The sequence below is a fragment of the Podarcis vaucheri genome (assembly GCF_965113315.1).
Source record: "Podarcis vaucheri genome assembly, chromosome: 4".
NCBI lineage: Eukaryota > Metazoa > Chordata > Lepidosauria > Squamata > Lacertidae > Podarcis > Podarcis vaucheri.
This window is the reverse complement of record NC_138762.1, coordinates 34,675,936-34,689,997: the sequence shown is the minus strand read 5'-3', so window position 1 is coordinate 34,689,997 and position 14,062 is coordinate 34,675,936. Positions and strand designations below refer to the sequence as shown.

Below are 14,062 nucleotides of genomic sequence, written 5' to 3'. Positions count from 1 at the left end.
GATACGTGGAGACACCTTTTAGTAGAAACATTAAGAGGTCTGTATTTCTTGCACTGGACATGCCAAAAAGCCATGGAGGTTATTTCTATTGGTATAAATGATAAAGCCCCACATTACTACTGTTCTGGATTTGTCTAAAAATTTTCTAAAAATGTTCCAGATCTTCTAAACCTTTGGAAACCTTTATATTGTGGGGTTATATTTTCTGCAGTTGCCAGGTTCCATACATCTTTATGCCACAAATATATTTTCAGGCATTCTGCTCTGGATAGCCTAGCAGCTGCCAGCAGCCATATTGCCATTTATTTAGATTGTAATTTTTGAGATTTACCAGATTGATCATTGAGGCTGGGAACATTGCAGTGCACACTAGTCTAACTGTTTAGTAGAATACCACCCATCCTTTTTTCTTCCCCTATCTGTGTGTTGTGTGGGCAATTTTTTTTAATGTGTCTACGATTCAGTGACTTGGAGCCAGGGTTTCTAAGATACTCTGCAATGTGACCCTGAATGGTTTGTTTCTCTTGTGTACCTGGTGAAGTAATAACATTCTCTTAACTACTACTGTGTTTAGTTAATCTGAATCTTAACAAAAATGATTATTGATGTTGTGTCATCTGGCATAAATGTTTCTGAAAATTAGTTTATTTGATTCTACTGGGAATGTTTTCCTGGTCTGATTGAAGGCAAAAAAATCTCACCTGCCCAAACACTGCACAGTTAATCTGATTTTTTTTCAAAATCTTTCTCCTTCAGCCTCTACAAGTAACAGGGGGGCTGAGCCAAAGACTGGGACATAATCACACTAATGCCCAGGCCTCTGTCTGCCATTAGCCCTCTGGAAGAGAGCCCTCTGCTTAGGAGACTATCCTCTCCAGAGCAGCTCAGGGGAAATGAAGAGGAACAGAAAATGCATGTAAGTAGAACACACAGGCCTGGTTCTTCTAAAGCTTGAAGGATAGAGATGTTTCGATTCAGCTGATGCTCATCTGGATGTGCAGCTGGCGCCAGCGAAAAAACATTTTATCTGAGGTGAAGTTGAAGCTCATTCACACACCTTGATGTTGTGGTCACGAAATGACGGCCATGCATATATTAAGAGGGTGGCGTATATGTGTGCATCAGCAGTATCTTTGCACATTTAACGACACCTATTTTCTAGACTAAACAGTACTAAATTTGGTGAAAGAGCCACATGACCTATGAAAGTTAAGTATCTTAAACTTTCTTTCTTGAATGAGAGACAGAAGGAGAGTAAGCAAGTGAGAAGCTCTGCTAGGGCTCTCTAGGTTTAGGTGTTGATTCTGAGAGCAACAAACACACCTGCAAATAATGCAGAGTGCACACGCTCCTGTAGAATGTTTATGTTAATAAAAGGTAATAGGAAAGCTGCAGCATGTGAGAGAGATAAAGCAGGCGTGAGCTGTGTTCACATGTACAAATAAACCATGGCTTGGTATTATGAGGATGAGCCACAAGGAGCTTTGGGCTCACATGCTCTCCCCTTCCTTCGCCAGCAGAGGTGTACTTAGGGTTGGCAAAACTGCCCTCCATGTGGACACACACACACCACCTATCAGACTTTGGAGTGTAGGACATATAGGTGTTGTGGTGAGATAAAACGTGGAAGAAGCTTCCCACCCTTGCGGTAAAATTATTATTATTTTTTTGCAGAGGGTGCCAATGCAACTTCTTGCCACAAAGGCACAAGGGACCCTAAGTATGCCTTTGTCCACCACCACAGTGGCAAGAAGGAGTTTGGAAACTGAATGCTGCTTTGTGGTGCTGTCTGAACCCAGACAAACTACAGTTAGTCCTAACTGTGATGAGTAGAAGCAAGCCAGCTTCAAACAATAGGTTATGAAGGTGACATATATTTACGGTTAACCACACTTTACTGTTCAGACATAACACTAAACCATGGTTAATGTGAACCAGTAGTAGTAGCTTCCAATTTAATGGTTGCACTGGAAGGGGCTCAGGGAGGGGGTGTGCACTTGTGCAAGGATTGGAGTCAAACTAGATTTGATGCAAGAGATTGTCCGTGGAGAGAACCATAGAGCGCATGCTTTGCACCCAGAAGGTCACAAGCTTATACCTTAGCATCTTTATGGACAGCAACTGTCATTCAAAGTCATAGTGCCTCTGAAAGCATACAGAGAACATAGACATTCTTCTCATCTTTTAAAGGCATCAAAGTTGGTGGCCATCTCTCCCTCTTGTGGGAGTGGATGCTATAGTCCCAACTAAGCGCTGTATGAAGAAGTTACCCTTCCTTTTGCTGTTTTCCTGACTTTAATCGCTTTAATTCCAACTGAAGCAGAGTATCTTCATTTTCCTTCCACCACAAACATGCCTTTTGTACTAAAATATCATTATGCCTGGAAAAAGCAGCATGTGGATTATGCTGATGAATACAAGACACAAGCTAAAAAGCTTTACGTATTTAAGATCCTACACATTCCACTGCTTTTTCCACTGTTTTAAGCTATATATCTTTTCTCTTTGTCTTAGACGTCGTATCTTCTGCTTAGAAACAATTGCATTTTTGGTAGTCTTTGTTCAGTTTATGGGGAAACAGTCATAGATTTATACACCTGCAAGTGGTTTGTAGACGAGGCCTGGTGTGATTTAGCAGTGCTGAGGCTCCAGAGATTTAGTTTGTGCAGTTTTAGCTTTGAAAAGACTCCCCTGGAGTGCTGATTTTTAGCAGTGTTGCTTTGGCCTGAGTATTGCGATAATCTAAGCGTGCTTGCAGAAGTTTTTTTGTTTACCCAGGGGCAATTACAGTGAATCGGCTTGCTAGTGGAGAAATCCTCTTCGATGTTCCAAAGGGAGCTTAAAGAACTCTAAAATGATGTATATCTCACATGATGACCTGCAAGAATGAACAGAATACATGCAGCATCTGTATTGATCCTCTGCACTATTAAACATAGAAGAAAATTAGTAGGACCTGGCTAGTGTTTGCCACTTATTCTGTGAGATTTCTGGCTGAATTGATTAAAGCAGGGTGGGTGGGATTTGTAGCCCTCCAGGTATTGAACCTCAGCTCCCATCAGTCCTAGCCAGCATGTTCCTAAGGTGAGGGATGATGGTAATTTCAGTCCAGCATCATCCACAGGTTCTCCACTTCTACATTAAAGATGTTGGGTGGAATTCAAAGTAGCTGTTAGAAGATTGCTCCATCAGTGCAAGTATTTCTGCTTGGCTGTTTGGAACACTCTCCCATCTAACACCCCCCCCCCACATGCTGTTCTGGATGTTCTCCTGACACACACATCCCGAGCTGGGAAGAGGGAAAGCCTTATTGCACTAGTGGAACTTGCTGTGCTGGTTTCTAACAGCACAACTATTTAGTTGAATCTTGCCCATCATTTTGCACCAATATTCTGAAACAGCTTAGCTTAAGGAAGGGGTGGGGGAAGAACTAGGTAAAAGGTAAAGCTGGGGTGTTGGATCCAGAACTGGGCCATACGCTTTAGACCATTTTGAAAGCAAGGTGAGGACCACCCGCCTGTTAATTACGGATGTCGTATAAATCATATGATGCCAGGTGACTCTAAAGTTCAAAGCCATGGTAGCAGGCACGGGCACATCTCCAATGTTTGTTCTAAAGTCCCACATCTCTGAGATCAGAGGTAAACCTCTGCTTTTTCTTTTATATTAAAAAAGCAGTAGTAGAAGCTTATCTTAATTGGATATAAGTCTTTGCCAGTTGCCTTTTAGGTAGAGGTAGAGGCTTTTTGTACCTTTGGCTTTTTTCTTGTTTGCATCTTCTAAAAAAACTAGGCAGAGGCTTATCTCCGATCTTACCGCTGTGGTCTCACGGTGCCAAGACTAAAGAGATGAGTTCCCTTATTGCTTACTTTAGCACTTTGTGCTTATGGAAATAGCAGATCTCAGTGCCTGATGTCATATGATACCACGTGACTGGCAGCTGGGTGCAGTTTGCCCAGAATGGCCTTGCAGGTCAAATCCAGAGGCCTAGTCTTTGGGCCAGAGCTTCCCCATGCTAAGACACAAGAAAGGGAAGGACGCTAGTTAGGTCCTCATGGAATGTCATTTTCTGCCAGGGGCTGAGCTGCCGCTTCCAGAATCCCAAGTGAGGTACTAACTTGCACATGCTATTTCTACCAGGGAAGGCCTCTATGACCTCTTCTTATGCTACCTTGGAAATGTGGGAGTTGCTACAGCACAGCTCCTTTCTAGTGCTCCTTTCCACACCTTGGAAACAGTCTGAGATGTCCTGAGCCACATAGGTGGAGTCTATCTCACACCCACATTCTGTGGCTTTATCTCACATCCACATCTCAGCCTTGTGCACGTTTCTACAGATGGAAGGCAGTCAGGATTCCAATAGCAGAGTACAGCTGCTTTTGCATTTTGCATTAATATCTATGATACATTCAGACTGCTATATTTCATAAGTGCACATTGCACAATGAGATGACAATGAGTAATTTCCTTTTGTGTTGTCTGTTAAACCTTGGGTATGGAATGCGAACTCCATGTACAACTCCCTGACTGGGATTCAGGGGGCTTCAGAACTTTAGGAGGGTTTCTGCCAGATTAAGGGAAGGCTGGAGACTGGGTTGTGCTTAAGGCGACAGTGCCTGGTTAATTCACTGGGTGTGGACACTGTACACTTGCGTTAATTCTGACACTTGTTTTTCTGCAAGGCTTTGATGATAATAAAACACAAAACCCCCTTTTTTTCTTGAACCTTTTCTTTTTGCAGATCTCAAGCTCCACTTACAAATATAGGAATGAGGAATTTAAAAGACAATTCTCGCACCTGCCAGATTTGGAAAGGCTTGTAGTAGGTAAGAGGGAAACGTTTCATCCTATGAGTGGAGCTACAAGCTGCATTGTTATATTTAAAGCAAATTTGAACCTTGTAACTTGGAAACGTAATGCCAAAAATACTGAATGCTTTGTAGTGATGAAAATGAAACAAATTAAAGGACAGCTTCCTTGAGCCACACTTTCTGAAACAACAACAACAACAACAACAACAACAACAAATTTATTTATACCCCGCCCATCTGGCTGGGTTTCCCCAGTATGTAAACTGAAACCCAGCTGTTCTTTGAAATTGACACTTTCCAGAATTTTGCAATGCAGTTCCCCAGTTAGGTAATATGCATAAAAATGCACATGCTAGGGTAAAGTGTGCATAAAAAATGTCTACAATGATGCTTTATATTAGGAGAAATTGCTTTGCAAAAATGCATGCATCTGGCAAAATTGAATACAGAAATGTGTATATGCTATTAGGAGGAATTAGCACTGAAATGCTGGTGAATTTTCATGAGGACTTCTTAAAAAAAATGGGAACTTAACTGATGTTAAGGAAAATGAGAAATGGAGAGAAACCAAAACTGACATATTTGCCCATCCCTAGCCTTGGATGTCTGGACCTTGCCATAATGTTGAAACATTTTCAAGAAGTTCAAACAGCAGATTAAGAAGACATCTTTGGGGGGGGGGCAGTCAGTTTCCAGTTCATTTGTACTTGCAGAACATCTTCTTGCTAATTTTATTTCATTTGTGCCTTACTTGCTTGCCTTTAATTTCTCTGTGCTTGAACAGCGCTGACATTTTGCACTTTAATCTTCTGGATGTATTTGCCTTTTGTTCTCAGAATGTTCAACAAGGCCCTGCCCTTTCATTTCATCCCTTTGCAAATCCTCCATAGCTCCCTCGTGTATTTTGCACAGCTTTCAAATGCGCCCATGACACAAGCTTTCTTGATCTCATTTTTAAGACATTCTTACTGAAACATTATCTGAAGCTTTAAAATAGCCCATATCCAATAGAGAATTAGTATGGTCTGTAGTAAACAATTCCACTTTATTCTAAAATTCCAAGCTGCTGTTTGCACTGGTGTAGGAAAGCAAGCAAGCAAGCAATTTGGCTCTTTGTGTGAGGCATACTTTCCATATGACAACCATTCTGAATTTGAAGAGTAAACAACCGGATTAGGCATGGGCTGCACTGAGTGCAAGTTTGGCTAGTCAAGGACAGTGCAAAGTCATAGTATTGTATTCAAAGGAAATGTTATTATTCATTAAAATGTTTCCTGCTCTGACCTTAAAGCTTTGCTGTATTGCACCCTACAGCAGTATCAACTGTTCTCCAATATGTGACGTGAAGTCAGGAGCTATTACATATGATAAAAAAGGAGCAAAACCTTTTAAAGAATAAAGAATGGGAGGAGAGCTAGTTCTTAATCTGAAAAGAAGGCCAAAAGCACAGTTCTCCATGACACCACGCCCTCTGTCCTTGAAGCCTTCCTTCTTACTCCTAAAAGTTGAAGCTTAAGCCAGCTAAAACAGATATGCTGTGAATAGGAAAGCAGATTACCCTAGATGGAGGTGTTCAACCAATCCTTGATGGAACTGCACTCGCCCTGAAAGACCAAGTTTGCAGCTTGGGTGTGCAGCCCCCAGATTGTGGGGGCTGAAGCTGCTTCTTATCAGCTTCAGTTTGTTTGCCGTGAACCTATTAAGAGACGTTGGGCCATGCCACAATTATTCATGCACTAGAGATTGCCAGGCTAGACTACTCTGAAGCTTTCTACATGGGCTTGCATTTGATGATAGTTCAGAAGTTACAACTAGTACAGAATGCAGCTGTCTAGCTACTGGGGCCAGGAGGTCAGATCATGTTAAACATATACTTAGCCAATTGCGCTGGTTACCAGTGTGTTTCTGGGCCTAATTCAAAGTGCTGGTGATGACATTAAAGTCCTAAATGGTTGGGACCAGGTTATATTATGGACTGCATGCACACAAATTAACCTACTCATACCCTCATACTACTCAGAGGTGCCTGTGAAATAAGGTTGCCATATTTAAAAAAGAAAAAAAAACAGGGTTTTTTTAGGGAAACCCCAAAGTTGTTGACAAAGCACCACATTTTGGAAATTCCCAAGGATGTCATCTCTACGTTTGAAATCCCGGTGATATCCAGGAAAATCCGGTCGTATGGCAGCCCTATTGTAAAAACTATTAGGCTTGCAAGCACATGGAACACTGCCTTTTCTGCGGCGGTCTCCCAGTTTTGTAATTCTGCTCTGAGTGATGTTAGGCAGGCCTTTAACAACTTTTAAACAGCACCCCCCTTTAAATCATGCCCTTTTGAGGTCAACTTTTGATGCTGAATTAAAAGGACTGCTTGCTCTGTGCTAGTTTTGTATTCTGTTTTTGGATGTAATTGGCTTTCAATGCTTGTAGTGCTTCGTTTCTATATGCTTATTGATTTGTAAACTGATTTGTTAGGCTATTTGGCCTTGAGAAGCGGTATAGAAGCTTTTAACATACCGTAGATAAATAAATTAGAATGCATAGTGTTTTGAAATAATTATTCCTCAATTTATTTATGCAGACAGAGAAGCACTGTCTGCACAGGGAGAAAGCCTGTCCCACTCACAACTAGTGTATTTGATGGAGAGGCTCAAATTATTAAAGCAGTCTTTGAGTCCTAATCTCTGAAAGTTTTTGTTTTATCTGTTCAGATTGCCAGGTCCCAGTGATATGGAGGCACTCTATTTTGAAACAGGTGGTGGCAAAAATGTGTGGTTTTTGGATAGCAGTAGACACTGATGCAGCTTTATTCATAAGATTCCACTTTTAGGGCTCAAGTGCAGTTTGAAGTCTGAGCAATTTGTAAAATGGGCAGGGCAATCTGAGCTGCAAGAAGCAAGCCTGATTTATGCTGGGGTATATTATGCCTGTGTAATTTACCCCCTGAAGGACAGGGGCTACTGATGGCTGAGGTGGCCTGAGCCTGGCAGAGGGAAAACAAGCCTTTAAAATAGAATTTGACTTAAAGGTAAAGGGTAAAGGGACCCCTGACCATTAGGTCCAGTCGTGGCCAACTCTGGGGTTGCGGTGTTCATCTTGCTTTATTGGCCAAGGGAGCCGGCGTCCAGCTTCCGGGTCAAGTGGCCAGCATGACCGAACCGCTTCTGGTGAACCAGAGCAGTGCACGGAAACACAGTTTGCCTTCCCACCGGAGCGGTACCTATTTATCTACTTGCACTGGCGTGCTTTTGAACTTGGATTCGAACCGCCGACCTTCTGATCGGCAAGTCCTAGGCTCTGTGGTTTAACCCACAGTGCCACCCGCGTCCTTTAGTGTCGAGTGCCAGCTCGACATCTGAAGAAATCAGTCTCACACCATGATGGGTTGAAGAAATATGGCTGCTCTGGCTCCGGCTCCTCTGGCCCTCTGGCCCTCTGGCTCCGGCTCTCTTGGCCCTTAGAGCTACTGCAGCACAGCCTTTATTGTGTGAAGTCAGAAAGATACAAAATACAAGCAAAGCAATTTGTTCTCTCTCAGCAGATAAGGACCATCGCACTAGACCATGCGAGCGATCAGGCCATGCTAGTTGACCAATCATTTGGGACAGCACGAGCTATTCACGCGCTGTTCATGCTCCAAGGATGCTTCTAGCTATGAAATCACCTTGCAATAATAAGAACTTTGCTCATGCTCTCATGTACAAGCAATCATTTTCCCACATGCCCTCTTTTCTTGTTATATTATAAGAGGGGCCCTCAATCAAAATCGCATATCCCATTACCTAAGCATTTATATTTTGCAACATAAATTCCCCTTGTAATCTCTGTGGTGGGCCGTGGTCGAAACCACCATGCAGTACATTGGGAAATAAAAAAAAACAAGCATTGAATATAACAACACACCATCACAGGGGTATCACTATTTCTAGAGTGCAGGTTCCAGAAAAGGCAAAGGGGATTTTTTTGTAGGCTTTTGTGCCACAGAGTAAAACCATAAATCAGATTGAAGCAAATATGCAGATTTACTGCTCTTTCTCATCCAGTCGAACCAAACATAAAAATCTCTACACGCAGCTTGTTGTTCATAAGTCATGTAGGTTGTGACATTGTTAACTGAGATTTTTTGCCTACCACTCATAGTGGTAACATTAAGAAAACAAGAAGATCCATTAACATAAAACGAAAACAATAAGACACTATTTCTGCAAGCAACAAAACACAGGTGATAAACTTATACGATTGTCCTTCATATTATTGCTAATCTTAAATGAAGCATTTACTGGAATGCTAGAATACCACCACCAAAAAAAAGTTCAAAGCTTTTTAAAGTTTTTTTTTTCTTTTTTTTATCATCATTCTCAGCAGCTAAAAAAAGGCACTAGCCAAGCATATTCCGCTTGCTGTAACTAAAAAGATTGCAACAAGGTCGAGAACAGAGCCCATTGTCTTCGCAGGCCTTGCTAAAGAACCATGTTGCAACTTGCTTTCTGTCCGGGAACCATGCCAAAGCACAAAAATGAAACAACTGGAACACACTAAAATCCCCTCACCCCCTCCCTTGCCAAGAGTCCACAATAGTTCCAAGACAACCCTCTGTACGTGCTCAGGGGAACACATCATAGGGCAGGACTCCTGAGGGAGGAGAAACAAAAATATCTGGGGGGTAAAATCCAAGTGATGCCAATAAGGATGAGAATGGTAAATTAGTCCAATGGCTGTTTCCGAGCAACCTGCGTGATATTTCGTGGTTCGATTATTGGCATGTAAAAACCACAATCCAGAAGAAGTCACACAACCATTTCTGCAGATACAGGAGCCCATTTGCTGTAAATAAGTCTGATGTATTGCTCCTTGTACTGCTGAGTCAAAAGTCCAAGCCCAATGAAGCGTGATGACACAGATGGGATGGTTGCTATTAGGAGGCAAAACCCAAGCGATGCCAGTCCAGCGAGGGCATCCTTCAAAGCCAGGCTCACTTCCCAAACAAGAGGCAGCAAAACTGTAATGATGTTTGGTGGTTGAAGTGGCTTCCAAGGGAAAAGGGGGGCCAATGCAGTAGGGGTGAAGATGGCCTTTCAGCGTGCCAGGAAACACTGGAACAGCTGTGGAAGAGCCTCTTCCATTGCAGAGGTGATTGTGATCTTGTCTGCTGGATCCTTATGTCCTTTAAGGGCAGAAAATAGTGGAGACAGAGTGGAAGTGGGCAGGTCCAAATAACTCTTTATCCGATTCAGCTGTCCAAGAATTTGTTGTAAATCCACCAGTTTAAGATGACCAGGAAACTGTAGTTGAGGCGTAACTGGAATGGCTGCAGATGCTGTCAGCTTGTGTCCCAGGCACGTAATGGGTAAGGTCCGCTGGATTTTTTCCTTAGCCACTGTCAAGCCAACAGGTTGTAGCCTTTGCAGGATTTTGGGACACGGAGGAGGACCAGGCCGTGGCTAGCAGGCCGTGGCTAGCAGTGCCCACTGACTGGCAGGCTTTAAGCATATCAGCAGTGGCTATATTTGATGTTGTCATCAAAGAGCGCAGTGCTTGCTTATAGTCCTCATTTGCATTAGCAAACGCAAGCTGGCGTACAGTCAGTTCTTGTGCTGCCAGGTCCTGAACTTGCCGCTTGAGGGTATTGTACAAGCGATCAACAAATTGTCCATAGGGCTTTGCAGGGCCCTGTCTGACGCTCCCCAATAGGCCATCGCGCTCATTCTTGTCATCAGGGACAGAGGCCAAAGCCTCTTGGGCTGAGGCTGTAGTGGCCTCCCAATACTGAGGATCGAGAGTTAGCTGTTGGGCAGCAGTAAGAAAATTGCCTTCTCCCGTCAGCCCATCGAGAACATCGGTTTTGGTCAGCATGACGGGGGCTGAGGGTGCAGGAGCAATCACAGGAAAGAGATCTGGAGTATCAGAATCATAAGGCAGCAACGGAGCGGTGCCAGATGCCTTGGGTGGAGGAGGTGGAAGAGCGGGGGGTGCTGAATGCGAAGAATGCAGAGGAGGGACGACAGGAGCCTTTGGTGGTGCATATACAGCAGAAGGCGGCAATGCTGGATATATCAAGGGAAAGTCGGCAGGCAAAGGAACAGATGCGGCAGCCAAAAGGAGATTGGCTGGAGTCAAACTTTGCTGTTGAGACTGAAGGTCAGCATCTGAGACGAGAAGGCTGTTGCTGGCCAAAAGAGATTTAAGGTCTTCAGAAAACTTTTTCTGTGGTGCTGTTAGAGACGTTCCCATGATTGCAAGAGTTGCAAAAAGAGCAGGGAGCACTTACCGAGGGATCCTTAGAAGGATGAATGGCGCCGAAGCCCTCGCCGGGCGAGATAAATGCTGATAAGTCCGTAACGTAGTCCAGAATCACATGGCAAAAGAAAGGGAGCACTCACCAGGGATCCACTAGGTGGATGAACGACGCGTCTGCAGCCCTTGCCGGGGCGAGGTGAGGCTGAACGTTGTAAAACAGCATGAAGTCCGAAATAAATCACACGCACGCGGTCCGAAAGAGACTGCCCCACAATGCCAGAAGGAAAGGGAGCACTCACCGGGATCCGAAGCGGATGAAAGACACGTGGTGAGCGCTGAACGATGAGAAACAACGTGAAGTCCGAAGGTAGTCACACGGGGCACCAAATGTCGAGTGCCAGCTCGACATCTGAAGAAATCAGTCTCACACCATGATGGGTTGAAGAAATATGGCTGCTCTGGCTCCGGCTCCTCTGGCCCTCTGGCTCTCTGGCTCCGGCTCTCTTGGCCCTTAGAGCTACTGCAGCACAGCCTTTATTGTGTGAAGTCAGAAAGATACAAAATACAAGCAAAGCAATTTGTTCTCTCTCAGCAGATAAGGACCATCGCACTAGACCATGCGAGCGATCAGGCCATGCTAGTTGACCAATCATTTGGGACAGCACGAGCTATTCACGCGCTGTTCATGCTCCAAGGATGCTTCTAGCTATGAAATCACCTTGCAATAATAAGAACTTTGCTCATGCTCTCATGTACAAGCAATCATTTTCCCACACTTTAGAATTTGACTTACACCACCCTTTTTTGCCAGCGCCACTTCCTGTGGGTGACCGAGCTGAACAGAGTTTGCAATGGGGTAGATCTCCCCAGTGCTTTTCCCCTCAGGAAGTACTCAAGGGCACACAGTACCGGCACCTCTTTTTAAAAGTATGGCACTTACTGTAACAACTTCATGGTGGTTACTGGCACCTGTTTTTCTTAAAAAAAAGGCACTGGGTCTCCCCCTGCCTCTCTCCCAGAATGGCTCTTTTTAGCCTTGGCTAATCCCTGACTGGACGCGGGTGGCGCTGTGGGTAAAAGCCTCAGCGCCTAGGGCTTGCCGATCGAAAGGTCGGCGGTTCGAATCCCCGCGGCGGGGTGCGCTCCCGCTGCTTGGTCCCAGCGCCTGCCAACCTAGCAGTTCGAAAGCACCCCCGGGTGCAAGTAGATAAATAGGTACCGCTTACCAGCGGGAAGGTAAATGGCGTTCCGTGTGCTGCGCTGGCTCGCCAGATGCAGCTTTGTCACGCTGGCCACGTGACCCGGAAGTGTCTCCGGACAGCGCTGGCCCCCGGCCTCTTGAGTGAGATGGGCGCACAAACCCCAGAGTCTGTCAAGACTGGCCCGTTCGGGCAGGGGTACCTTTACCTTTACCTAATCCCTGACTGAGTTGGGATGGATTACTTAAAATGGCATACCTCCATTTGAGCAAGGATGAGGAATTTCAGCTGATGTAGAAGAAGAAGAAGAGTAGTTTGGACTTGATTTCCCGCCTTTCACTCCCCTTCAGGAGTCTCAAAGCGGCTAACATTCTCCTTTCCCTTCCTCCCCCACAACAAACACTCTGTGGGGTGAGTGGGGCTGAGAGACTTCAGAGAAGTGTGACTGGCCCAAGGTCACCCAGCAGCTGCATGTGGAGGAGCGGAGACGCGAACCTGGTTTCCCAGGTTACGTGTCTACCGCTCTTAACCACTACACCACACCTCGACTTAGCTGGAGATCTGCCTATTCCAGATCTGGCTCATCCCAGCAGATCTTGGGTTTGGATTGCTTCCTCAATCTGCCTGTAACAGGAGGAAATTTTTTAGAACTGGGTAAATCTTGGTATCTTGAGGAGGGGCCAGAGTTGGAAAGCAGAATATGTGCTTTGCAGGCTTTCAGTTTTAAGTTTTATTCTCATCTCCATGCCATGATCCCTGTGAAAAATGTCCATACCTCAATGCTGCTGTTTTCTCCAGGAGAGAAATTGTCATTATTAATGCCAGTATTAATGGCTGCTTCCCTCCTGGGGCCTACAGTAACTTACGTGTGTCTGTGTCTGACATCAGGACCATGGGAATGGAGGGAAAGGATGTAACAGAGTTTCATTCCTGCTCCTCCCTGCAGCTGCTATTAAAAATAAAAGAGGACACATTAACTGCATTCACACATATAACATTAGGAGCAGTTTGGCCCTCAAGTGTGCAACCTTGGAAAAACTGGTTCTGGAAGTAATGATGTCACCAGCTTCCAGTCAATCTTTTGTTGCAAACTGGCAGAACCAGTTTCTGCTCAACTCATTATGGGAGAGAAGATGATATACCTAAATAAAACCTGGCGAATGCACTTCCACAGTGAGCTCACCTTTTAAATTATGTAAGTCCGTGGGCATCCAGACCACGAGCAGACAACATTAGGCTTAACCGGATGACCATTCTGTAAAAGAGCAGGGTCAGATACATGACTTCATATGCATGTAAGTTTCAAGGATATCCTTTTTCCAGCACAGACATGCCTTTTTTCCTCAACCTGTTTTTGATGTTTTGCCAAGCATGTAGGTCTACTGAGGAATGAAGCACGTTAATTTTCCTCACATCTTAAAATAGTTGTACGCTGTTCTTTAAAAGGTTTTTTTCCTAAAGCTGCTCAGAATATGAAATGTTTCAGGTATCCCTCTGACAAATGAAGAAAATTTCCTTCATTTTAACAACCACCCACAAGATACTTAAAGCTGCTTGAAGTTCCTTAGGAGCACAACATTGCTGATAAGCTAAATCATGAGTTTAGCTGAGCTCTGTTAAAAAGATACACTCTTTTATCATTTCCCTTTTTAGATTATGCCTGTGCTCTCCAGAAGGATATCCTCCTTCAAGGACGTCTGTATCTTTCTGAAAACTGGCTCTGTTTCCACAGCAACATCTTCCGATGGGAGACCACAGTAAGGCGTGTGTGTGTGTGTGTGTGTGTGCGCGCGCGCGCATGTGCCTGCAGTGACT

The 14,062-nt window shown here is 44.4% G+C and overlaps 1 protein-coding gene across 4 annotated transcripts in view; it reads left to right on the top strand.

Moving 5' to 3' along the window:
- GRAMD1C (GRAM domain containing 1C) overlaps positions 1–14,062 on the top strand; it is a 65,631-nt gene that overhangs the window by 15,016 nt on the left and 36,553 nt on the right. For 2 of the 4 annotated variants that reach the window (XM_082221221.1, XM_082221220.1), the window contains exons 2-4: positions 757–916; positions 4,742–4,826; positions 13,901–14,004. In XM_082221221.1, the coding sequence (XP_082077347.1) occupies positions 809–916; positions 4,742–4,826; positions 13,901–14,004 (297 nt within the window). In that variant the 5' untranslated portion in view covers positions 757–808. The remainder of the gene's footprint in view (positions 1–756; positions 917–4,741; positions 4,827–13,900; positions 14,005–14,062) is intronic. The other 2 variants (XM_082221219.1, XM_082221218.1) reach the window with 1 other exon arrangement.